Source organism: Salvelinus alpinus, chromosome 7 (genome assembly GCF_045679555.1).
Source record: "Salvelinus alpinus chromosome 7, SLU_Salpinus.1, whole genome shotgun sequence".
Lineage (NCBI taxonomy): Eukaryota > Metazoa > Chordata > Actinopteri > Salmoniformes > Salmonidae > Salvelinus > Salvelinus alpinus.
In genome coordinates this window covers 27598635-27625436 of record NC_092092.1, presented here as the reverse complement: position 1 = coordinate 27625436, position 26802 = coordinate 27598635, and the positions used below count along the sequence as shown (strand labels likewise).

Here is a 26802-nt window from a genome sequence, read left to right as displayed (position 1 = left end):
GTCAATATGTTTGTACAATGAGAGTTTAAAATCCAGGGTTACTCCAAGCAGTTTAGTATCCTCAACTTGCTAAATTTCCACATTATTCATTGCACATGAGTAATGAGTACATGGCCTTTAATTAAGGCCAGATCGTTCTTCAAGATGTTCAAGTGTTCATAGATGTCCAGCAGGGTCAAATAATAATCAGTGATTATAGAGAGTGCAACAGGTCAGCACCTCAGGAGTAAATGTCAGTTGGCTTTTATAGAAAGAGAAATATGTGTAATTTAATTTCAGTAAAGAGGAACAGTCTTCTCTGACACTCCTTCCCTATAAAGTACAACTTGGCAGCAGCCAAGTATGATGATGGCCATCTCTTCTACAGTTTGTGTTTTGAATCAGTTTCTCAGTCATCAGTGACTTTTGGGAACATTGCATGTTTCTATGGAAACAGTGAGTGTTGTCCGTTCAGGGGAGGAATGTTAATTCCTTGTTCCCCCTGTCTCAGCCCAGATGTCTCTCTCACTCCCACTGTATTATACTTAGTAGCTTGTAGCAAAGCTGACTTAGTTTTTCTGTTGCTTCAGTAAAAATGTAATCTATCAATGGGTCAAACTGACTAAAACATGTTTATTGTTACATACATACATGTTACATACATACAGCTGTTACATACATCACCAGCTTTTTTGTCAAACCACTGAATCAAACCCTAAATGCATTCGAATAAAAATGACACATGGAAACACTGTTCTGTTATTTTTTAAAGCAAACATTTTGAAATCCTAATGTAAAATCGCTTGTGGATATGAGAAGTTTTCTATGTAAACATACTTTGGATTGTGTGCACTGACAGATTGTAAAATCTACTGTTTACATAACCATATTGGAAATAAGTCACAAACATTTTTTCAACATAAAATTATTTTTATCTCGTTTTTCTTCATGTAGTACTGTTTAAGATTCATGAATGCAGTGATGGTTGTCATTATTTGCAATGGTTTGCAATATAATGATCGACGTTTATGCTGCCCAATCAGATTGACCTACTGGATTTTTCTGCCAATGAAATTGCTTGATGGGCGGGGCATACTGTATCTTTTCCATGAAGTGAATCGTACAAATTGTTTGTTGTCGATCAAGATGGAGTTCCTTTTGGGAAATCCATACAGTACTCCGGTGGGACATTGTATTGGTAAGTTGTTTTAATTTTTTAAAACAAACTGTGATTGAAAGGAATCTGTAGATAATCGTGTTTCACATTTTTGAATCGTCATGACATTTGATTCTTACTTAGCTAAGTTCATTGGCTATCGACCCATACGCGAAGCTAACCAGTTGACTAGCATTCATTTTGGTTATTTCCAAGCTGGTTAACTTGGCAAGAAATATGTTGTTAACTAGTTATATATTCATCAATATAAGCAATAGTTCGTGGTAATCTTGCTAGGTCGTGGTGGGCATATTCCGTATGTTGCACTTTATTCATTTACATTCGCTACTTAAGTTAATCTAGCTAACGTTAACTAGCGTTACTGTCTGTATCTGGTCGCGATAACTGTTTGTATGTGGCTGGCTAGCTATTCGAATGAACCATGTGGTATATCATGTATTTGACAGCTGGACCACTGCTAAATTAGCTAGCTAGCTCTCGAGAACCCAAGGCACAGCGGCATAACAAGCCTACCCAGTACATTACTGGGTAACTAACTTAAGTAAGTTAGCTAGCTAAATTAGTATAGCGTTGCTGTGACTGAGCTAATTAGCTAGCTGAAAAGTTAGCATGTGTGATCATTGCAATCATGAAAAGGATATTGTTTTCAAATTACAATTTTCTCCTGCTCTGACGAGGGGGAATTTAATGTTCTGTCTTTAGAGAGAGCCACTGATGGCTCCCTTCAGAGTGAGGACTGGGCCCTCAATATGGAAATATGTGACATCATCAATGAAACCGAGGATGGGTGAGTAGAAAAGTGCATTCTAACTAGGCTAATGAATTATGTGCATTAAAAAACACACTTTAGACCTATTCTGGAGCTTTGTGACATGGACTTGATAATTTGTCCCTAGTGACTTAACTACATGTGAATATGGCCACACTTTCTCTGTGAAGGTCTCTCGCTCTGCCTTGCCTCTTATCAGAAGCAATAAAGGATTTGATCCAAGTGCTGGCCTACTATCTAGGGCTTGGATAGCTATCTGGTCCATTAAACTTGTTTGTAAAAGTGTTGAAGTCCATTTTCTGTTTGATAAGTGGGTGGTAAATTAGGGAAGGTGGATTTACCCCTACTCCCAGTTTATCTCATAATATGACATCAGTTTGTTAAAGCCCTCTGTATCAGGAATTCAAGGGAAGGCCACACCTACCATTGTTAATGATGTATCTGCATTATAGTGTAGCCTAGGCCATTTTTAGTAAAGCATTGCCTGTTACATAAATCCTTTAAAGTATTAATAACATTATTTCAGTCAATGGGTAAATGATGCTTGGTGGTGCAGTTACTACGCAGTAGTAGATGGTATGTTGTAGTTATCATGTTGTAGTCATCATGTGTGTCTGTCTTCTCCCAATCTCACCCTGTTCTCTGCTCTTTGCTGTGTGTTGATGCTGCAGGCCCAAGGATGCCATCAGGGCAATGAAGAAGAGGCTGAACGGGAACAAGAACTACAGGGAGGTGATGCTGGCACTCACCGTCCTGGAGACATGTGTGAAGAACTGCGGGCATCGTTTTCATGCTCTCGTCACCAGCAGAGACTTCATAGATGGCGTGCTTGTAAAAATCATCTCCCCCAAAAACAACCCTCCCACTATCGTACAAGACAAAGTGCTTGCCTTGATCCAGGTAAGGGATCACACACTTATGGGTGAGAGTTTATGCATGACATGTTTTTATTTATTTGTGACAACTTTGGTGATAAAGCTAGTAGAAGAAGCTTTTATTGATAAACCACATTTTTTTTAAAGTATTCTGGAAGAGTTGTGTTAGGAGATGATGATAGTTTGTCCTTGAGCAAATAGATGGAAGTGCTTTCAGAGTATATTGTACTGCTCTGTATGAGCTAGTTGAGGAAAGGTGTTGGTTGCCTGTGGCTGCAGCCCTGGGGGATCCAGTGTTCTTCAGGCAGGGCCTCCGGTGTTGTGCTACCTGCAGCCAGGTGTTACCATGGGGATCTTAGGTAACCCTGGCCGATTGCCTCCGGTGACCTCTAGTTTCCCACTAAGATGGCGGCTGTTGATGGAACTTTAATGGTTTTCACCAGACCACATGCAAGTGTTATTACAAACGCGGCACTGTTTTCTCACAAGGATGAATGTGTAATGATACACCCAAGATGCTCACATGCTTCCTTGCTCAGCCAACAAGAGCTTTTGTGGTAGTGTAAATGTCATTTGTGACACCCTTGACCTAAATACTTTGACCAGTTAATTCTCTACACATGTATGAATAGGGCTAAATGGAAATGTTTCTTCTAGAAAAATGAAAAGCATATGCATAATCATGGTATCAATTGAAAAGTAATAGTTAGGAGATTCTGGAAAAATTATTAGACCAAAGGTGAGTGTGGTCCCGTGTGGCTCAGTTGGTAGAGCATGGCGCTTGCAACGCCAGGGTTGTGGGTTCATTCCCCACGGGGGGACCAGTATGAACTTTCCAATTTGTAAGTCGCTCTGGATAAGAGCGTCTGCTAAATGACTTAAATGTAAATGTAAATGTGAGGACAACAGTTCACCTGACACAAGACTGAATCCAAACTGTCGATTTTTATTTAGCATTTTACATTACTGTACTTTTCGCATCATTTGTTGACATCGAAATCTGAAAATACTCTGGATACATTCAGTAACATAAGAATATTCCAGGAAAATTATGTATAGGTGCAACATAAGACAACTAAATGACAAGGGTCTGAGCGAGCGGACTAACTGGTGTCTCCAATTGGTCACACACCTCACCTCAAGTGTGCACAGTTCCTAAGTCATTTAAATGCACTTATGACTAAAAAAAAAGTATTCAACTATAAGGTGCCCCCCCCCCAAGCTGTGCACTTGAGGAAATAGAGCAAGCGCACTTGTAGTTTTGTTTGGAACACAACTCTGCATCCCCGCCATCACACAATTGTTGTTTATGCAATCCAAAAAACGGTCCATTGTAAATCTGGGTCAGGTGGGCAGCATTTGAAAGCTTGTTCTATTGCTAACATGACTAGCTAAGTTATACAATATTACGGTGTTAGGCTTTCACAATGCAATTCAGGAAACAGATCATTATTTTACTGCGCATTGAAATGAGTCATGAGTGCATTGAGGTGCGTGTACCGCGGCAAATTTTCTTCACAATAGACAAGACTAATTCTGTTCAGAACAACCCAGGGTGACGCCATATCTTGTAACTACATCAAACATAGTGATCATAAATGTTGACACTATTTGACATGAGTTTTATAATATGGGAATGTGGAGTGCACATTTCGACTCATGGGTGTTTTGCTTGCTTTTATGACATCAAAGCAGTATTTAGTATAATCCTCAGTGTCTCTTTCAAAATACATAGTCTTCTTTAATTTACAGCCTTTCCCTGTGAAGTGCAGAGCCAGAGCTCTGACATCATGTATAGCATTTTGTGTTCCAATGAAGGAGTTTATCGGTGTCCAAATCTGCCATTTTCAACCTGTATATGGGTACGGGTGTAAAGGGCTACCTGAATAAAGCACTGACAGACATGACAAGGTTAAGATAACGTTTGTCTTTCTCATTCAACCCGTCTCCCAGGCGTGGGCTGACGCGTTCAGGAGTAGTCCAGACCTGACGGGTGTGGTCCATATCTATGAGGAGCTGAAGAGGAAAGGCATTGAGTTCCCTATGTCTGACCTGGAGACCCTGTCTCCAATCCACACTCCTCAACGAGTAGGACTGTCACATCCATTTGCATGCATTTCCTTACTCTATATTGAGTATGAGAATCCAGCTGCTATTTTGTTGTAATGTTTATTTTTTTTCTCATTTAAAGCTGTCGACTGGCTCTGAGGTGAACCAAGCCACACTGAAGGCCACCGCCCCTCCCCCAGCCCAGCCTATCCCCCACCAGCAGCCGCCTCCCCATGCTGTCTCCACCCCACCCTTTGCAGCATCTGTCCCTCCCACCTATTCCGCCCCTCAGGTCCCCAGCCTCGGCGCCTCTGGGTCTATCAACCCCTCACCTGACCAGGTACTGAGTCAGTGAATAGCCATTACAGTTGCAAGATCTGTTCCCTAACCAGATTTGGGAAAAGGTGTTTAAAATCTTCTGGATAGCTTGCATTCTAAGGTTCAAGGAGATGGATCTGAGAGGAGTTGGCATTTTATTCCCTCTGCTGTCCAGATCTGCCGGCTGCGCAGTGAGCTGGACATCGTGCGTGGCAACACCAAGGTGATGTCAGAGATGCTGACAGAGATGGTTCCTGGACAGGAGGACCCCTCGGACCACGAGCTACTGCAGGTTAGATGCCAGCCCCCTTTCTCTGACTGTATGACGTCAGCTTCGACTCTGGTATTGTTAGTTTATTTATAGGGTCTAGTTTCTTGACAAACAGGAAAGATGATTGACAGAAAAGGGTATTCCCACAGACCACTAGAGAGAGCGCTTTCAATGTTTGTACAGGTAGTTTCCTTTTTCTGCAGTTGGTACACCATGAAAGCACTAATGCCATCAGATCCTTTCAGATCTCTGACAACCCCGGGTCTAGCCCTTTTATACAGTTAATGTCAGACTGGGTAACGCTGCTGTGTGGAAACCTGTGCGTGATGTTTGTAGGAGCTGAACCGGACATGCCGGGCCATGCAGCAGAGGATAGTGGAGCTCATCTCCTGTGTGTCTAACGAGGAGGTCACAGAGGAGCTACTGCACGTCAACGACGACCTCAACAACATCTTCCTACGCTACGACAGGTAGGCTAGCTCACACACACTAACATCTCTCATCACTGAGCGATGGCTAACATTTGTCTCAAATAACACCTTTCTCCTATGAGCGGCATGGAGGACTTCATGTAACAGTTGTTATGAACAAGCGTGGACCAGTTATTTTGATATGTTAATTTCATTTCTCTCAGGTACGAGAGGTTCCGGTCAGGCAGAGCATCTCAGGGTATCAACAATGGGGTGAGTTAGCAGTGACGGCCATAGGCAGTAACCCCCACACACACACAAACAAGGACATCACTTCCTTATTTGTACATGGTTGACGCATGCAAATGCATAATGTTATTCCTATCTCTGCTTGATACTTTGTCTTCCATAGCGTGCCTGTTTCTTACAAATGTTTTGTCATTCTGTAATGTCGTTGAGTCTGACTAAAAGACAGACTGTTCTGTGTAGAGATGTAGGCTAAGGCATGTTACATGTTAGATCATCTGTCGCTGTCCGTACCGTTAATATCATGCCCACGCTGACCGTGGCGTGTTGCCCAGGCATGTTAATGGTATTTTTTTCTTATGGCTAGCTAAGACAGGCAAGTATGAAAGTCACCCCAATAATTAGTATATCACATGTATTTGGACACCAAGTGACACTGTTAAAACATCAATGAATGACATTGACCCTGTATATCCCATCTGCTCCAAATGGCATGTTTTAACTGCACAGCCCTCAGTAACTGACCCAGAGACGGTCTAAAGCTAGGAGTATGATGAAGTTGTCGCTAGACATTGATCTAAGATCAGTTTTGATTTTTCCTCCTTGTATGGTTAAAGTTGTGATTCAGGGAGGTTAAGCTGATCGTAGATCAGGGGGGCAACATCTACTTAATGGCTAAAGATGCCCCCTACCCCACAACCACCCACCTTTCTCAAGGTTCTGTTACACAGCCAAAAGAAAAAAACAACACCCAGTGCAAAGTTCATTGCTGTGGTAACTAGGCACTGCGCACAAATTAATGACAAATCATAAAAGCACACAACAGCTCATTTTTCACCACAATCAAATCTTATTGCATTTCTCTTACTAACTGTTTCTGGCTGAGTACCTACCCCCTTAACCAAAACTCCCACAAACTACAACTGTTCCTCATTCATGGGCATATTCATGCTTTTCTCCAGCTAACATAGGATTTTCTCTGACCTCTCACATTCGTATGTGCTTTATTTGCCTGAGACTTTCTGTTCTAGCGAAACATTTTGTTGTTGGTCAAATTGATGAACAAAACTAATGCCAGGTGTCGGGCCCTTTTTGTGTAATCCCCCTCCCCTTCGCGACTAGTTTGTTGTAGTGACTATAATGAGAAATGTAATTGGCAGTCGGTTTGGAGTGGGCTCCTAAAAGTGGTCTTTCATACTCTTCAACGTGTCCAAGCACACTAAGACAGTCATGAAGAGGGCACGACAAAACCTATTCCCCCTCGAGACTGAAAAGATTTGTCATGGGTCCTCAGATCCTCAAAAGGTTCTACAGCGGCACCATCGAGAGCATCCTGACTGGTATGGCAACTGCTCGGCCCCCAACCACAAGGCACTACAGAGGGTAGTGTGAACGGCCCAGTACATCACTGGGGTCAAGCTTCCTGCCATCCAGGACCTCTATACCAGGCGGTGTCAGAGGAAGGCCCTAAAAATTGTCAGACTCCAGCCACCCTAGTCAGACTGTTTTCTCTGCTACCGCACGGAGCGCCAAGTCTAGGTCCAAGAGGCTTCTAAACATATTCTACCCCCAAGCCGTAAGACTCCTGAACATCTAGTCAAATGGCTACGCAGACTATTTGCAGTGCCCCCCCCCCCCCCCCTCTCTTTACACCACTGCTACTCTGTTGTCATCTATGCATAGTCACTTTAATATCTCTACCTACATGTACATACTACCTCAAATAACCAGTGCCTCCTTACATTGAATCTGTATCAGTACCCCCCTGTATATAGCCTCGCTATTGTTATTTTACTTACTTTTGTTACTTTTATCTCTTATTCTTATCTGTATTTTTTTGAAACTGCATTGTTGGTTAGGGGCTCGTAAGTAAGCATTTCACTGTAAGGTCTACCTACACCTGTTGTATTTGGCACATGTGACTAATAAAATTTGATTATGATTTGACTCCCTCACGTGCGCTCACACTCATTCCCATATCCCTGGTTTGCAGGTCTTCAGTGAGGCTACAGAGGACAACCTGATAGATCTGGGCCCTGGCTCTCCTGCAGTCGTCAGCAATATGATCACCACCACTCCCCCGTCCAGCCTGCCCCCTTTCTACACCACCCCCGCTGCACGGCCTTCCTCACCTGCCTCCCTGGCCTCTCGCCTAGCCGGCCTTGGTATGTTCCCTGGACTCTGTTAATGTACATCCGCCCTATCCAAGTCTATTTAGTAAAAGACAAATCCACTGTAAGAGTGCTGATTAATTTGTTCTCTTTGAACTGTTTACCAGGTCCTTCAGCAATATAACATGTTCTTAACACATGCAATTCACATTTGATTATGTCTGAACAATATAACTGATGTCCTTTTGTGCCTCAGATGTGGGTGACAGTGTGAGCAGCACTCTGAGCTCTCTGCCCAGCTGTAAGCCTCAGGACGACTTTGACATGTTCGCCCAGACCAGGACCGGAGCTCTGCCTCTGACCACCGAGACACTCGTGACGTAAGAACGCATCACACTTGGTATCCCATTCAGAGATTAGCCCTTACCTCCTAGGCTTGTAATGGACAGAGCATACACAATTCTACATGGCTGATATGTTCTACACAATACATTTCTATCTGAATGTTGTGTTCGTCTGGTCATTAAACACTAACTCTCTCCTGGCAGAGCTCCTCTAGAGGACCGTAATGCTGTATGTGGGATTGGGCTGCCTCTTCTGGAAGTCAGGCAGCAGCCTACAGGAGGGGTGAGTACTCTGGCTGACCAACCTTTTAGAAGTGCACTACTTAAAAAATATATATAATAATATTTAGCTAGGCAAGTCAGTTAAGAACAAATTCTTATTTACAATGACGGCCTAGGAACAGTGAGCTTAACTGCCTTGTTCAGGAGCTGAATGACAGATTTTGACCTTGTCAGCTCGGGGGTTCGATGTAGCAACCTTTCGGTTACTGGCCCAACGCTCTAACCACTAGGCTACCTGCCGCCCCTAACATCACTAAGGATGACGTTTAACTTTTACATTCAATGTGCTGTTACACTGTCAAAGGCTCTCCCCGACGTAAAAAAATTATATAAATAATCTTAGTCGACCGACCAATCGATTGGTGGAACTATTTAAACGTGCATTTTTCCCATACATAGACACACCCTATGTGTTTTAAGAAAACGAACTATATGCACTGAGCTTCTCTGATGCTTTAAGCGCACTGTTGAAATAATTAAGACACAAGAGGGAGCCAGAGATCAAGAACCTGTTCCCGACCCAATTCAACGGCGCACTGAAGATTATCTTTCAGAACCGTGGAGAGCAACCGCTAGCCAATGCTGGAGAGAAAGCTCACTGAAGATTCAGTTCAGCACCTTGGAGGGCCACTGCATCGGCCGCGCCCCACACCCACAACAGCACTCCTAATGAGCCAGTTCCACACACCTGTGGCAGAGGAGTGGGGAACTGTGTGCTACAGACATTTTTGCCATGTCAGGAAAAGGCTGCCGGACGAGAGTACCATTTGATGTTGATTATTGTTCCATTCCCCTTTCCTTAGAACTTTAGAAGGGGACATGCCCCCCTAATGTTAGAAGCAAGTCAATTATTTAATAACTCAGTTGGGGGCTCAACTTACTTTTGAGAGTTGAATAGTAGAATAGTATGAGAGTTGAAGAGTAGTAGAATACACAAAGTGCAATTTTGAAATGTGGTTGTGCATCAGTAGTTTTTCCTCTGTCAGTCACTCAATTAGCCCATGTGAGCTACATTTATAATAAAAAAAAATTATAGGTAAAATTGTCTAGCCAGCTACCTAAACTTACTACTAATCATGGTTGAATTACCAAGGTGGCTAGGGCCGGCTCTGACTCCAGGTGTGTGTATGGATGTCTACACAAACCAGAGAGCTACTTCAGCCTCTCATGATGAGTTCAGATTTTTGTGAAATTGTTACTTTTATCTCTTATTCTGATCTGTATTTTTTTGAAACTGCATTGTTGGTTAGGGGCTCGTAAGTAAGATTTTCACTGTAAGGTCTACCTACACCCCCCCCATGTTACCCATCCATGGTCTAGAGGGTGTACTTCATGTGTTCATATCATGCAGGAGAGAGGCAGCCATATATTCTGTTATAATTTTGTAGAGAAGCTTGATGAACTTTTGTTTGACCTTTCATGCATATATGTAAATCAGTTTAACTGTGCACTTTGCTGGTTACTAAGTTGGAAATATTATGTTTTAGTTTCAAACCATACAGTATGTAGAGCAGCAGTGGTAACAACCTGACATGGGAAGTGAGAAATACTAGGAAATTACTCATACAGTAGCAGAGGGAGTACAAAATGGTTGTTTATATATTCAATTAATGTGTGTATATTATGTCACACTGATGTACAGTATGAATGGCCCTGAAACGGATTGGACTGTACCATACATAGTAGATGCAACTCTGCAAGGCCCCTCTAAAGCCTTGTAAATTTGCCAATTTTAAGTTAATATTTGCCCATTTCTCAAGTCACTAGAAATTAGCATTTCATTTGTCGTCTGCCTGGACCTCTGATTATACACCACAGGGGCCTTGTTGTTTTTACCACAAGCAGGTAACAACTTTCTAATGGTACTTAACAATCTGAATTATACCTACAGTAGCCTAGCTTAAAAAAAGCTTATCACTGACTGTCTCTCAAATATGATATTGCAAAATGGAGATATCCAATTAAGAACATAACAAATTGAACAATTTTAAATTGTGCTTAATTAAAATGAAAAGCAGCAGTTACAGCCAGTAGGCCTAGTATTCAATCAACAGAGTTGAACATTAAACAGTAAATGTTTAATTATGAATAAAATGCATGAATAACAAAATATAGAGCAAGTTGTAGCCCCAAATGGTATCAACATCAGCTTAAACTAATGCTGAACATATAAAATGGCTTGTATAGGCCTAGGCTACAAAAATAAGCATAGGCTATTCCAAACATTTAGCATAATAGCTTCATCTTCTCCATCTGTCAACTGTATCGGACTAGCCTACTTACTCACATAGACCTGGGCTGCCGCTTAGCCTACTTCCCCAATCTTTTCAAGTTATGCGACAGGAACACCAGCTTGTCAACATTTTCGGGCAGAAGGCAGCTCCTCGATTTATTGAATATAAACCCTGCCTTGGAAAATATCCGCTCTGATGGAGTGGAGGTCGCCGGAATCGAGAGGAGGTATTTCGCTGCTCTGGCCAGCTTCGGATACCTGTCCTCATTTTTCCCCCACCAAGCTAGTGGTCCAGCGTCGACTTTTGTTCTATCTTGGAGATAATACTTAACTTCTTTTTTGCTATCCCCCTGACACTCTTTCTCTCCCTCATCTCCACACATTAGCATATCAATCTCCCGCTCCTTGTCCGTTTTTTTTCTTTTTGGTGCGGGTACCTCTTCATCCGTGGGTGTAGAGCTGTCTCTGTCTCCCTCAGCGCTCAACCGGTCGGCCAGCTGGGACACGTTGATGTAGGCTACGTCCCGTTTTTCATCGTCAAGGAATGAAAGCAGCTTGAAGCGGGGGTCTACGACTGCTGCTTGGACGTATATACTACTCTCAAATAGTCGGTCTTTGAGCTGCCATCTTTTGTCAGATTCCTCCACCAGCCTTGTTTTAAGACTCTTAGTAGTGGGGCTGTCGTCCTCCACTGGTGCCAAGTGGCGGCGTTTGAGGTTGGCTAGCATGGGTATGGTTGCAGATAAGGATGCATTTTCCTCCTCGGACTGCAGCTCAGTCAGGGTGACAATGGGCTTCAGCACATTTGAAATGTCCTCTGCCATGTTCCATTGCGCTGGGGTGAGATCAAGGTTGCGTTCATTTTTCCCAGTGTAGTTGGGGTCGGAGAGCACTGCTGTTACAGGCCATCTCTGTTCTATCAGACGCGCTAACATGGTCTGAGAAGAATTCCACCGCATGGAAACGTCTTGGATCAGGACATGTTCAACCACCTTTTGTTCTTTTTGTTTCTCCTTTAGTCCCTTTCTGGCTTTTGTTCGCTTCTTAAAATGAGCCACAAGGTGTCTGGCTGCAACCACAGTGCGACAGATGGGGTCTTGATTGAGAGTGGCGTTGATGCACCGCTGTAAGGTGTGTCCAGCACATCTGATTCCTTTAACGCCTGCCCATTTCTCCTCCCGCCCCAGTATATCTGCACACAAAACCATATTTGCGGCGTTGTCGTGTACCACAGCGACCCTTTTACATCCTGGGATTTCGTATTTGTCGGCCACTTCTCCAAGTCTCTGCGCAATGGTGGCGGCGGTGTGATTCTCCTCCATTTGCTTTGTCTCCAGCACAAGACACTGCAGTCCCCAGGCCTCCGTAATGAAATGGGCAGTTACGGTCATGTAAGACTCCATTCTCAGTGAGGTCCACATGTCGGTTGTAAAACTTACTGCCTGGCTGTTTTTGATAGACTCCAAAACCTTCTCTTTTGTGTTCTCATATTTCGCTGTCAGAGCATGCATAACAGTCTCTCTCTTGGGAACAGTGTAACCAGGTTCCAATATTTTCATCATATCCTTAAATCCCACGCCCTCTATCAGGTTAACAGGCCTCATGTCCAAGGCAATGAAGTCCACGATACCATCGGTTATCTCGCTCTTTCTTTTTTCTGAGATTGGGGAATTCTGCTCCAAGGTGGTTTGGGTTAAACCTGAGCTAGCAGTGGAGGCGCTCGTGCTGTACTGGGGATGCGCCTATAAATACACGAAGTTTAAAATTTAAGTAGTCCTACATTTGAATGAGTTATGTATACCATTGTTATTACATTATTTGGAGATGTTCACATGCATATAAACCCTGTCACTGTTTTAGCATGCAACTAGAAAAACAAAGTAGGCTAACTTACTGTTTTCAAGTGATATGTCATATTCGTTGTCGAACTATGGTAAGCAAACCGCTGTTTGCAGAGTTTGCATTCCACTTTTTTGGCGTCATCCATTACAACAATGAAATGCTGCCATACTGCAGACCTTTTCGACATGTCTTAATTTGACCCAATAAGATTATGAAGTAGCTACGGTATGTACTGGTAGGGTTTACACCGCTTCCGAATTCGCCAGACGAAGTTCCGCCCCCATTCATCTTCAACGGGAGCACGCGGAGCGATGCACATGGGATTGTGGGAAGGTGAGGGGCGCAAACCCTGCTAGTGGTGCGATAGAAAGTTCAGCTCTACTTTATGCAAATTGCACGCGGCCACTGCTGCTGTTAACCAATCAGGTGAGGAGCAGATGTTTGCTTCAACATTTTTCCACCTGTCATTTAGTTTAGTTCCAGACCAGCACAACCAAAACAGATGGAGGAACGTAAATCATTGCCATGTCGGGTTTTCCAATTCTATATGATTTTGCTTTGCTAGAATAGAGACAAAGTCACAAGGTCAATGGCATGGAGGAGGATTGCAGAGATTGTTGGTTCTGTTGATAGTGGGTGAAGAGAGATTTGCACAACAATGTTTGCTTGTGCTGCTAGCTAGCTATGAAAATCAAGCAACCTAGACATCAAAACTGTGATCAAAGCCACCAATTGTGAAATGTGTCCACCAAAGAATAGAAATCACCAGTAACACAAATTATAACAGTGTATAATTTACAAAGCTTGCATTTCTCATGTAATATGCTACTAATTGGGTTATGGTATCTTAACATTATGAGTCTCATTATCTTATGGCTCTTTCATTGTCTAATGACATTGACAATTATAGCTTACTACCTGTAAAATAAATAGGCCTACATTCACATGAATGGGTAATTTGGTTAAAGGAAATTGTAGCTTTGCAAATCTCTTGACCCACCTTGTAAGAAAGCATTTCACTGTAATGTCTACACCTGTTGTATTCGGTGCATGTGACAAATTTAAATTTGATCAACATCTGCAATCCTCCATGCAATTGATATTCTGATTTTTGTCTGTGTTCTAAAATCATTCTCGGCAAGTAAACGAGGTAGAATTACAAATCTCCCCACGCAACATTTTTTCTTTTTTGCCATTTTTGAATTCGTCTAAAAATAGCCAGCTTTAAAAAATATATATGTACTGTACCTAGAATGCAAGGGTTGTAGTTGCACTAAACAATTTTGTCATAAAAATCATCATGTAGGAAATCTTGCTTATGCTTAGCCTCATGCATTATCGATCTCATCAATATGGAAACCGAGTTTAGCTGTTCTCTGCTTCAGATGTACAATGACAATGGGCACATTGATTGCACATACCCGTTAGGCTAGTTATGTCATCATACTGTAGGCCTATGGCTGCATTGGTGATGCATGCCATTATGATAAGCTGCACAATGGGTTCACATGGCTGATATGGTGACAATCAAATAAAACCGATTTGGAGAGCTCACAGCTGGATACAAAGGTAATGTTAATTTGAGAAAGCAACACAGACAAATTAGAGACAGAATTGTTTTTGCAGAATTGTGGTCTGTGATGAATGAAAATTAACACTAGTTCATCTTGAATAATATTTTAAGTTAACAATTAAAACAAGTTTAAACACATCACTTAAATGAATCAAAATGTACAAGCTAACTTGTTTGTAAATTTTAGACATCTTAGTAAGTAGGCTATTACGAAAGCATAATTACTTGGTGAACAAAAAAGTCCATACGTGAGGAGGCCAACCTTGCTCCACTCCCTGATCTACTGGGTGAGTAGACTTCTATTCCAGCCCAGCAATAATACACATTATCAACTCCTTAGGTTTGATAAGTTAAATCAGGTGTGTTAGTGCTGGGCTGGAATAGAAGCCTGCATACCTCTAGGAGAAGGATTGGCCTGCTGAAGCTGTAGTATGTTTTGTATTGTTGTATACAACATTTTGCTAACATAAGTACACATAATGGCATACAAGGATGTGCAAGCAGTCTCTTGGGACATTCATTGTAGATATGTGATAGAGTAGTGGCCTGAGGGAACACCCCTAATGTGTTGTGTTAAGTGTAATTTTTTATTGTATATAACTGCCTTAATGTTGCTGGACCCCAGGAAGAGTAGCTGCGACCTTAAATACATCTTCATCTGCAGACAGGTCTTCACAGCTCTCAAAGAAACAGGTTTATTGTATTTTATTACAATTAAGGCCTGGATATTATCTCTGTCTTCATAGTTTTTCTCTCTAGGGCCTAAAACTGGAGAATATTTTCATAAAGCAGGTTGTGGGAAGACATTATCTAGCTAGTACACCTATTCCCTTTTTTGACAGCTGGAGCAGAAAATAAATTCACCATCTTCAATTGCTGTTGTCTACAAATGCATTTGGAACATGAGTCTAATTTACAATGATAAATAGGCCTACATCAAGATAACAAGCTACACTGAACAAAAATATAAACGCAACATGAAACAATTTAAAAGATTTTACTGAGTTATATGAACCATAAGGAAATCGGTAACTTTAAATAAGTCATGGATTTCGCATGACTGGGAATAGAAAGATGCATCTGTTGGTCACAGATACCTTATAAAAAAGGTATGGATGTGGATCAGATAACCAGTCAGTATCTGGTGTGACCGTTTGCCTCATGCAGTGTGACACGTCTCCTTCGGATAGAGTTGATCAGGCTGTTAATTGTGGCCTGTGGAATGTTGTCCCACTCCTCTTCAATGGCTGTGCAAAGTTTCTGGATATTGGCGGGAACTGGAACACACTGTTGATCCAGAGCATCCCAGACATGTCTGAATATGCAGACCATGGAAGAACTGTGACATTTTCAGCTTCCAGGAATTGTGTACAGATCTTTACGACATTGTGGCGTGCGTTATGCTGAAACGTGGTGATGGCAGTGGATGAATGGCACGATAATGGGCCTCAGCATCTCGTCACAGTATCTCAAATGTATTTATAAAGCCCTTCTTACATCAGCTGATGTCACAAAGTGCTGTACAGAAACCCAGCCTAAAACCCCAAACAGGAAGCAATGCAGGTGTAGAAGCACAGTGACTAGGAAAAACTCCCTAGAAAGGCCAGAACCTAGGAAGAAACTTAGAGGAACCAGGCTATGAGGGGTGGCCAGTCCCCTTCTGGCTGCGCCGGGTGGAGATTATAACAACGTAGCCAAGATGTTCAAATGTTCATAGATGACCAGCATGGTTTCTGACAGTTTGTGCAGAAATCCTTCAGGTTTACAAGCCCACAGTTTCATCATCTGTCTGGGTCACTGGTCTCAGGGTTGCTGGTCTCAGATGATCCCGCAGGTGAAGAAGCCTGATGTGGAGGTCCTGGACTGGCGTGGTTACACATGGTCTGCATTTGTGAGGCCGGTTGGATGCACTGCCAAATTCTCTAAAATGACGTTGGAGGCGGCTTATGGTAAACATGAACATTAAATTCTCTTGCAACAGCTCTGGTGGACATTCCTGCAGTCAGCATGCCGATTGCACGCTCCCTCAACTCAAGCTATATCTGGGCATTGTGTTGTGACAACTACACATTTTAGTGGCCTTTTTATTGTCCCCAGCACAAGGTGCACCTGTCTAATGATCATGCTGTATAATCAGCTTCTTGAGCTGATGTGTTTTTATATTTTTGTTCAGTGTAATATGAAGCTAACTAGTTGATGATATTTCACTTAGCTATATTATGGAAAGTTGGTTAGCTAACAAGTAGCTCATTAGCCTTACACATAGTGGCCTGCTGTAGCTAACCAGCTAGCTAATAACACACCAGTTTACATTTTTTTTGTACATTTTCAAAATGTGTTTACTTACTTGAATAGGTTCACGCCCACAAAGCAGCCAATCTTTTGGAGCGAAGAGTTGTCAAGCAGAGGCACCGCTTCTGGTCTAAACGAACCGTAGGCTACAATTAGGATCATTTGTGTGTGCCGTCTGCAAAGAAATCAGGCGGATACACAGTTAAATGAAAGGGGATCTATGGCAAATGTTTAGTAATAAACCAAACAATTCGGAAAATACATTTGTTATACAATCTTATTTTTATTAGTGTTGCATAATTTCAGTAGCACATACAGTATGTCTTAGTGATGGATTGTGCCATCACAATGCATTAGTCCACTCACTGAGACGGGCGTGAATCACAGGTTTCTCATGTGCCCTAAAAAAAAAAGAAATCAATTTGCGACCGATCAACAACAAAATCTCTGTTGGCCAACAAACAGCCTATCGACCAAACAATCGACCAGTCGACTAAATGGGGTCAGCCCTATGGGCAATACATTATTTTCCACAGTGCTTGGCCGTGGTGTGTGTGTGCGCTGTTGGCCTCCTCTATAACCAATCTTCCAAAGCTTACACTAACTCAGACTAGTCTCATCTAGTGCATGTCCATCCCACACCCACAGAGTTTCAAACAGCCTTCAAGATGTTGCCTCTTCATATTCACTGTCACTGCATGGCATTGCAAAGCCTTCACATGGCTCTCTGTTTCATGTGTGCCATTGGTACTTCTTCATGTCATCGATCAATGGCAGACGTCTTTGTATCATTTTATCAAATGCAATCGTTTGTTAGCATTTTTATTCGTTGTTTGAGTTTCTAGTATTCCTTTTTGCATTATATTTAAGTTGATTTTCTTTTTGTGTTTTCTCTGCCATTTGTTTCATTTTCTTTTGGATGTTTTTTTTTTTTTGTGCACTGTTTGTCCATGATGTTTCCCTGTAGATTCCTGTTGGCCAATCCTCTGTCATGGATGACATAGAGGAGTGGCTGTGTACTGACTTGGTGAGACCATCATGATTTTATTCTGCCTTTTCTTTTCTCTTCTCCTTTTATTCCTGTTGCATCCCTCAATTTTTGGACTGCTTGTTCTTCAGAAATGTAATTGTAACACATTCCACTTTCTTTGTCCTTCAACACATTTCCTCATCCTTGACCAATCACGTGTCTGATCCATTATAGCTTCCTGTGTAGTCTTCAATACTAACGGTCTGTCTTGGCATGAACAAATGACTTCAGTATTGAAGGGTTTCTGTCCTCTTTGGTGCATAGTTGTTTTTTCTTAATTTGATGTAAGAATGTGGTAATACTTTGTATTTATTGAACTTCTCTAACGTAAATGGATTTGTGGTGAGGGTGGTTGTGTAAGTTCGGATTGTCCTTAAAATAGTTCCCATACTTTGGTCAGTGAGGGACAAATGTGTAACTTTGTTTCACTTCCTCAACAGCAAGGAGAGGAGGGAGAAGAGGGGGTGACCAGTGAAGGTAGGAAACATGATTCACCTCTAGCTAGCATGTGTAATATGCTTACATCTTCTCCTCTGATCCCTCTCTTCCTCCACTTCTAGAGTTCGACAAGTTTCTGGAGGAGCGGGCGAAGGCAGCAGAGACGGTGCCCAGCCTCCCCTCGCCCCCTAGTGGTGACCCTGGTGCAACTACAGGCACACTCAAGAAGAAGGCTGAAAGACCAGATGACGCCCTGTTCGCTTAGTACAGTGGTTTTCAAACCTCTCCTCGGGGACTCCCAGACGTTTCACAATTTAGTTGTAGCCCTGAACTAGCTCAGTTGATTCACCAAGGGCTTGATAGTTAGTTGACAAGTTGAATCAGGTGTGTTAGCTCTTGAGTAGTTCAAATGCATGGAACGACTGTGGGGCCCAGAGGAGAGGTTTGAAAACCCCTCGCTTAGTAGACCTTTTAACCTTAACTTCTGACCTGGCTAGCGACCTCAGTCCCCAGACTTTTATCTGTGACAAGCACACACACTTTCTCATCCTCCCCCTCTGGATCTCTCTACCTTCAAAACTAACGCTCTACTACCCATTGGTTTACTACACTACAAAGGGAACCTTCGATTTTGATATCCCCCCTCTTTCAGAAAGAAACCAGCTTAATTCGGGAGAAGACAGCCACGTTATTCCATAATCAACATTCCTTATCTAACAGTTGATGGTTTGGAACAGTCTCCAGCCTCTGAAGAACTGTGGAGTATCAACAACGGCCGTCTTTATAAACCAGCAGCTCACTCTGTCCCGGGGCTGGTCTTCTTCTGAAGGGTAATATGAGACATATCTAACCTACAGTACTACCCATATTCTGCTCCGTTATGGCAGCAAGAAACCATCCCTATCCTGTCATCCCCTAATCTACTGCATGCATTATTAGATCCATCCATCCTTCAATTCCTTGAAGGGTCGTCAAAGGGAATTCAATGAAAACTAGGTACAATTATTGTTAACCTTTTTTTTTGTAGGTCAGATGGGGGCAGGTAGCTGGATCATTGTGTGTTTTTACTATGCGTTTAATTCCTAGTCGATATTTTCTATTGTCTCGTTTCATCAATTTGACTTCATGGTTTTGAGTGTGGCTTTGTTGTATAACTGTAAAATAATGACATGTAGAATCGCTGTGTGTATATTCAATCAATCCGAATAAGGGAAAGAAATGGTGGATGACGGGAGATCTGTTATGAGGGCATTGGCGCATGTTACAGTATGTCTACCTGGATATAACATTTCACAGCCTTTACCCAAAAAGGGTATCAACAGGAAAGGGAAGTGGAAAAATGGAAATGTGATTTGTCCACTACAAAATTACACTACAGGGCTTTCAAGGGATGAAGTATTTCTAGGGATTGATGCTCTCATCTTATCTACGCCGTTAGAGATTGATTTATTTTACCAGCTTAGAATTCTAGAATGTTATCTGGAATGTTATTTTGGAGAGATATATACAATTTCTGATTTATTTTCAGATGATGAATTTCCATTTTATGTTTTTTAAAGTGAGACAACTAAATAATTAACATCACTTAAGAAAATGCACTGTTATGTTAAATGAGGTGTTATGGTTATCTTAACAAATATGTAGTACCATTTACCTGACAATGATTTTCTGTTTATCCATATGCTGAAGGACCAGTACAGGTACAGTGCTGCTGGGAAAGCATAGTCTAGATGTAGTCATGTGGCCTAAGCATGATTGCATCACATCCATAGTGAATGCACTACCGTATCATACTGTAAGATTCAGTCAGACGTAATACTGTATCAGTCAGTCTGAGAAAGATAACCGTTTCTTGTTAAAGCCCTGTTTTAGTAGTCTTCACTACAAACTGAACAGACTGAACATTGTATGTCTGGTATTGAATAATAACAATTTATGGACCAATGTTTTACAAAGTGGATGTGAAAAAAATGAACCTATAGAAGGGATGGTTCTGAATATCATGAAGGAAATATAGGAAAGGGGATCTGTTTGGTCTCTGCTTGGAGTGTCAAAGGTTGTTCATTTTATTGCTTAATCACCTGGACTCTTATGTACCATGTCCTGTTCTTGTCTCTCGTTGGCTTGCTAGCTGTTCTGGCACATCACTCCGATGCTAGCCAGTTAGCTCAGTGGGCTAATCCGCTGATCAAAACGGTGACAGTGCTGAAAAGAGAGGCTGAGTGAGAGACTCTCACCATTTTAGAATGACATTCATGACAACAATTGTTGACATTCATGTTTTCAGAAACGGTAACACTACTTACTAGTATGAGCAAGAACATTGAGTATTGCAAACCGAGATCTTTATTCTCTTTCTTGATGATAATACACGTGCTGTTTCATACAATCACAATGAGTTTAAAACAATGTAACACTTGACAGTCACTCATGACCTTATTCTACCCTTATTTCATTGTTAAAATATCTAGTTGAGCGGGTTGGTATATTTAACATCTGTAATCAATGAAACATTTTGCTAAATATTGACAAGTGTAGGAGTAATTTATTTAGGATCTGTTTTGAAATTGTTTTATTGTACAAAAGCAGAATGACTATGGGAGAGATTGGGGTTTTTCATGTTAATTGTGTGTTAAATGTTTTGTTGCTGTTTTTTGGAGTTTGATAATTTCTTATGCTGATTCAATGTCAAAAATTATGTAAATGTTCCAGATGAATTTCACTCTACAGTAACTTTTAATGTCACTATTTATGACAAGTGTCCACTCTGTGATTGGTTTGTTTGTAACTGTAAGCAAAGAACCCTATTGAGTTAAATTTTTTCCAAGGTTTGATGAACAAGCAGTACATTGATTAACATAGGTGTCAGAAAAATGACCTTGCTTCTGAAAGACACTTTGATAGAAGTGTTGACATTGCACATTATTAAAAGGTTTTCCCATCTCTCTGAATGGAAATTCTTTAAGTGTGTGTGTACAAGGGTTGCCCTACTCTGAGACAGTAGCCCTGTACATTTGATGTATTGGAGGAGTAAAAATATATTGCTGTTTGTGCAATCCAATATGCGTAATATAAAATGTATAGCTTGATATTGGTCTGGCTTGCTCAGTGGAACTATGGTTCTGTACATGATCTTGTATAATTAAGGCATATCTAAATATTAGCTTGCCTGGTGGTCACCTCAAAGCCTGCTCTTAGAAAGAATATGTGTGTATGGTTAAACATAAATGGACTTTTATGTTTGTGTGCTGGCTGTTTCCTGAGTTTATCTAACTCTATATTGTTTGACTCATGCATGTGTTGAACTCCAATAAAAAAACTATAGTAGTATGTGATATGCTCCAACTTTATTTCATTTTTTTTTCATACTATAGTTTTATGTTGATTTCAAGTCTGTCACCTCGTCTGATATATTTGTGTGCAGTTTTGGCGGTGCATGATTTAAATAAAAGTACATTACTGTGCAGTTCTGTGGAGCAGAAGGAATCCTTCCCATGGCTTCTGCCTCTGACGACAGTACACTAGTGTAAGTTGGCCTATAGTAACCCCTGACCATTCATCTTGCTGTGGAACCACTGTATCCCCTCTAATCCTCACCCCTTGGCCATTTTCTTTCTCAGCCCCGTTCCTTCCTTGGGGGGGCAGGCCCTAACTGACAGTCGTCTAGGGGCTCTCCCATTGGTCGTTTAGGATCGCCTCATCCTAGAACATGGCTGGCTCTTCACATTCTGCTCCACTCTGCCTGCTGTATTTGCCCGGTCAAAAACAGGGGTGTGCTATATTGTACAACTCATGTTTTACACATGATTGCTGACTTCATGTGTGGACATGTGTCCACAAGTTCTATTCTGTTCCATAACCGTGTGGATTTCACTTTTAGAAGGTACATTTTAATATTATTTGCATTGTATGAATCTATAACATGTTGCAATGGATGGATGTTGTTCTTGTGGCAATGTGCATGTCTTTTGCAGAGTGCGTTAATTCAGTGAATAGCCAATCTAATATGAAATATCTCAATCTTGTAAAATAATCCTTATTTTAAGGCTACGCTATGCAGTGTAATTTTGGAAAATGTGTATTTGAATGATCCACCAAAACACTTTCATTATAATTTCTAGAGGAATCAAAACCTTTATGAATTCTTAACCTAAGAACATGTGATAATGCCACAAGAGATTGAGTACTGCATTGAGTACTTAAGTATTGTCCAGTAATGTGATAGTGATAACAGGACATCTGAGAGAGGAGAGCTGCCTCTGTACTCTCACTGATTGAAATAGATACAGAGATTTCTTAATTCAATTATTAAAACCAAGGAGCTCTTGATTAAAGGATGTGTGTAGAGGGAGCAGTCTGAGCAAAGCATAGGCCTACTTACACCAACAACATGAATGAAAAACAAGTGGGCCTACAGTCAGCCAGCCTCTATCAATCTCAATGGTCTCTTACCCATCCCCTTTTCCCTTCCCTTTTCAATGTACTGTTCAAATCAACTTGTATTTGTCACATGCGCCGAATACAAAAAAAGGAATAAATAAAATAAAAATGATGAATAGAAAAAAACTTAATTGAGGAGGCAACAATAATAAAACAACAGTAGAGAGGCTATATACAGGGGGTACCGGGACAATGGATCTTTGCAGTAGATAATAGTACCAAAGATACTGATAACCTTTCATCTGTGGTAGAGCCCACTGATAGCGGCAGTGTAAAAAATGAAATAGAATGAATGTCATAAAGTATGCTTCTCTACTCTCTCCCTTCAGTTTCAATGGAAACATGACAACAGTTCCCATTCTAGGTTGTGAGCAGCCTCTGCTGGCCAAACTGTGTTTGAGGCCAATGGCTATGTGCAAGCAGCGCTGGAAAGGACCGGGACTGGGACCAACTACCATCAATCAGCCCATTCACTCATAGCAAAGAAGAAAAAAACTGACGTGTGTGTGTGTTGACCAGGGCTGCGGTGCATTGTAGTTGCATTGCATGTGTGTGTGTACATGGTGTGCAATGCTCCTTCCATGCAACACAGAGCTGTGTCTGAATTACACAGCGTGTCATGATGTCTTTACAATTGCGAGCAAGAATGAAATAAAGTCCAGGTCTGACTTAATTTTTTTTTTGAATATCATGCTCTCTATCATGTCATGATAGAGACAAGGACATTGTCGGTCTTCTCATCTATCCTTTCATGGTAAATGCATATGAATCCTTTTATTTTCACCCAAAGCACAACTGCTGTGAAGTGTGAACTCTGAAATGTGGGACAATATGATGTGAATATGCTAGTTAGCGTGTCTGTGAGATCCAGAAGCTTTTTGAAGCAGCCGGCTGTTTACCACTAGATGTTGTTACAGATAACGGTCTTGAAGTTGGTTTACATAACTTTGACTCTGCAACAACAAGTGGATGTCTCAGATTGATCCATCAAAACGTTGAATTGGACACCATGTTCTGTTCTGTCTATGGTCTTACTAAGGTTGAGTCCCAAATGGCACCCTATTCCCTATCTGTGCATACATTTTTAACAGAGCCCTATGGGTCCTGGTAAAAACAATAGTGCACGATATAGGGAATAGGGTGCCATTTGGGACATACAGTTGAAGTCTGAAGTTTACATACACCTTAGCAAAATACATTTAAACTCCATTTTTCACAATTCCTGACATTTAATCCTTGTAAAATTTCCCTGTCTTAGGTCAGTTAGGATCACCACTTTATTTTAAGAATGTGAAATGTCAGAATAATAGTAGAGAGTGATTTATTTCAGCTTTTATTTCTTTCATCACATTCCCAATGGGTCAGAAGTTTACATACACAATTGAGGTCAGGGCTTTGTGATGGCCACTCCAATAACTTGACTTTGTTTTGCCACAACTTTGGAAGTATGCTTGGGGTTATTGTCCATTTGGAAGACCCATTTGCGACCAAGCTTTAACTTCCTGACTGATGTCTTGAGATGTTGCTTCAATATATCCACATACTTTTCCTGCCTCGTGATGCCATCTATAATGTGAAGTGCACCAGTCCCTCCTGCAGCAAATCACCCCCACAACATGATGCTGCCACCCCCGTGCTTCACGGTTGGGATGATGTTCTTCGGCTTGCAAGCATCCCCCTTTTTCCTCCAAACATAATGATGGTCATTATGTCCAAACAGTTCTATTTTTGTTTCATCAGACCAGAGGACATTTCTCCAAAAAGTATGATCTTTGTCCCCATGTGCAGTTGCAAACCGTAGTCTGGCTTTTTTATGGCGGTTTTGGAGCAGTGGCTTCTTCCTTGCTGAGCGGCCATTCAGGTTATGTCTATAGGACTCGTTTTACTGTGGATATAGATACTTTTGTACCTGTTTCCTCCAGCATTTTCGCAAGGTCCTTTGCTGTTGTTCTGTGATTGATTTGCACTTTTCGCGCCAAAGTACGTTCATCTCTTGGAGACAGAACACGTCTCCTTCCTGAGCAGTATGAAGGCTGCGTGGTCCCATGGTGTTTATACTTGCGTACTATTGTTTGTACAGATGAACGCGATACCTTCAGGCATTTGGAAATTACTCCCAAGGATGAACCAGACTTGTGGAGGTCTACAATTTTATTCTGAGGTCTTGACTGATTTCTTTTGATTTTCCCATGATGTCAAGCAAGGAGGCACTGAGTTTGAATGTAGGCCTTGAAATACATCCACAGGTACACCTCCAATTGATTAAAATTATGTCAGTTAGCCTATCAGAAGCTTCTAAAGCCATGAAATAATTTTCTGGAATTTTCCAAGCTGTGATACAGTGACTTATAAGTGAAATAATCTGTCTGTAAACAATTGTTGGAAAAATTACTTGTGTCATGCACAAAGTAGATGTCCTAATCGACTTGCCAAACTATAGTTTGTTAACAAGAAATTTGTTGAGTGGTTGAAAAACAATTTTTAATGACTCCAACCTAAGTGTATGTAAACTTCCGACTTCAACTGTAACCTAAAGCTGCAAGGCTTCCTGACTTGGACAAGCAGGCATGTAACTGAAGGATATCTGAAATGAGCCAGGTTCAAATCGAAATGAGGGATGTTACGCTTTATTTTATCGTTCGATTTTTACTTGGAATTTACTCAGAAATGCCAAGCTACAGTAATTACATAGTAACAAACAACTCACTATTTTATTTCAGATTCACCGAAGCCAAGTGCCACTAAAAATGCTATCGTTACCATACAAATGATCAAAAAAGAGTTGTAGTGGTATAAAATAAGGCCTATTTGCCATATTTCTTCTGTATCCTGGTTCATTTCTTACACCCTTCTAGTTGTTTTTTAAACCCTAGTTTTGGGTGTTCCTAACAGGGACATCCTACACAGGTCTCCAGTAGCAGGGGCCAAACAGGGGCCTGGAAGATCTACAGTAAATAGAATCTAACTGTAAACACTTTTAAACTGACATTGATTTGACATCCAGTGTTGATATTCTCATTCGAAACACATTTAAAAACCCATTTAAGAACTGTGGAATATTCCACCTTGCCGAATCTACCTCTGGCCCTTTTGATTTGTACATGGGGATTCAAATGGCTTCAAAGGGCAAAAGCCATCGGTGTGTACGTGTTAGCCCTTTCTGTCTCCTCAGGCTATTTCAACAATCTTCATTAGCTAGAAGCCTGCTATCATTACCCAGCAATCTGCTTTCCATTGTAGGCCTCTGGTACATAAGCATGTCCCATATAACAAACTGTACATTCATTTGCCCCTCCAATCCCCTCCTACCACAGCTCAAGGAAATCATGGTTGTTAGTCAAGTAAGGTGAAATTACACAGCCTCCCTCGTATATAAACATATACTATGTTATTGTTGTGGTTTTAAAACACCAACAACAACACACAAATATTTATAATTAAATTCATAATCAAAATTACTCCCAAGAATGAAAATCCAATTATAAAACACACGCTGTAGATTAAATGACCTATTTGTGTTTATGATTGAGATGTTATTAATGTTGCAGATCATTGCTTTCCCAATTTCCTCCTCCCCATTTCACTCATTCTGCCCTGAGCTACACATTTCAACATTACCTACCTACACTCTTAGAAGAAAGGGTTCCAAAAGGGTTTTGAGGCTGTCCCCATAGGAGAACCCTTTTTGGTTCCACGCAGAACCTTCAAAAGGGTTCCATGCGGAACCAAAGGGCTCTATCTAGAACCAAAAATGGGCTCTTCAAATGGTTCTCCTATGGGGACAGCCGGTTCTCGATAGCACCTTTTTTTCTAAGAGTGTACACAATAGCCACAACTAGAAGTGAGCTCATACAGAAAATTATAAACATTTCCATATTATTTTTCCCAGACCAAATTTCCCTCTCATAGAGGTTTTTAGCTCAATAAGACATAAAAGTTAAATGAAAATATTTCGTGAAAACCATTTCCCAATAAAAATAAATCAAACAACATGACACAAATACTTGGAATTTGGAATGGTCATTTAATAGAGGCCATTCTAGGACAAAATAATAGTACTTCTCTCCTGTATGTGTATTTTCACTTTGGTGTCTCAATACAAAACGACGCAGAAGCAGACCCA

General features: G+C 41.3%; 2 protein-coding genes across 5 annotated transcripts; one reads left to right on the top strand and one right to left on the bottom strand.

The window, feature by feature from the left end:
- Positions 1 to 1062: 1062 nt before the first annotated feature.
- tom1l2 (target of myb1 like 2 membrane trafficking protein) lies at positions 1063 to 21569 on the top strand. Of its 4 annotated transcripts, XM_071409685.1 has the most exons (14): positions 1063 to 1177; positions 1859 to 1943; positions 2597 to 2825; positions 4754 to 4888; positions 4992 to 5189; positions 5343 to 5459; positions 5775 to 5908; positions 6073 to 6121; positions 8088 to 8259; positions 8462 to 8585; positions 8754 to 8832; positions 17739 to 17798; positions 18242 to 18278; positions 18362 to 21569. In XM_071409685.1, the coding sequence occupies exons 1-14, from the start codon at positions 1126 to 1128 to the stop codon at positions 18502 to 18504; spliced, it is 1614 nt and encodes a 537-aa protein (XP_071265786.1). In that variant the 5' UTR covers positions 1063 to 1125; the 3' UTR covers positions 18505 to 21569. The 4 variants fall into 4 exon arrangements, with proteins under 4 accessions (XP_071265786.1, XP_071265787.1, XP_071265789.1 ...); XM_071409686.1 differs by lacking the exon at positions 17739 to 17798; XM_071409688.1 differs by lacking the exons at positions 17739 to 17798; positions 18242 to 18278; positions 18362 to 21569 and adding an exon at positions 9386 to 10684.
- On the bottom strand, positions 10888 to 13093 carry LOC139580728 (E3 SUMO-protein ligase ZBED1-like). The gene is made up of 2 exons (XM_071409684.1): positions 12959 to 13093; positions 10888 to 12806 (listed from the first exon to the last, which is right to left on the bottom strand). Exons 1-2 carry the CDS (start codon positions 13091 to 13093, stop codon positions 11142 to 11144), a joined length of 1800 nt encoding a protein of 599 aa, XP_071265785.1. The 3' UTR covers positions 10888 to 11141.
- Positions 21570 to 26802: the final 5233 nt, after the last annotated feature.

Bases quoted from the DNA above. Each gene is read 5' to 3' on its own strand.
- LOC139580728 (XM_071409684.1), bottom strand. From the start codon at position 13,093: ATGTCGAAAAGGTCTGCAGTATGGCAGCATTTCATTGTTGTAATGGAT. The intron at 12,807-12,958 runs GTAAGTTAGCCT...GTGTATTTATAG, and splicing joins TGACATATCACTTGAAAACA to GCGCATCCCCAGTACAGCAC.
- tom1l2 (XM_071409685.1), top strand. From the start codon at position 1,126: ATGGAGTTCCTTTTGGGAAATCCATACAGTACTCCGGTGGGACATTGT. The intron at 4,889-4,991 runs GTAGGACTGTCA...TCTCATTTAAAG, and splicing joins CAATCCACACTCCTCAACGA to CTGTCGACTGGCTCTGAGGT. The intron at 5,190-5,342 runs GTACTGAGTCAG...TCTGCTGTCCAG, and splicing joins TCAACCCCTCACCTGACCAG to ATCTGCCGGCTGCGCAGTGA.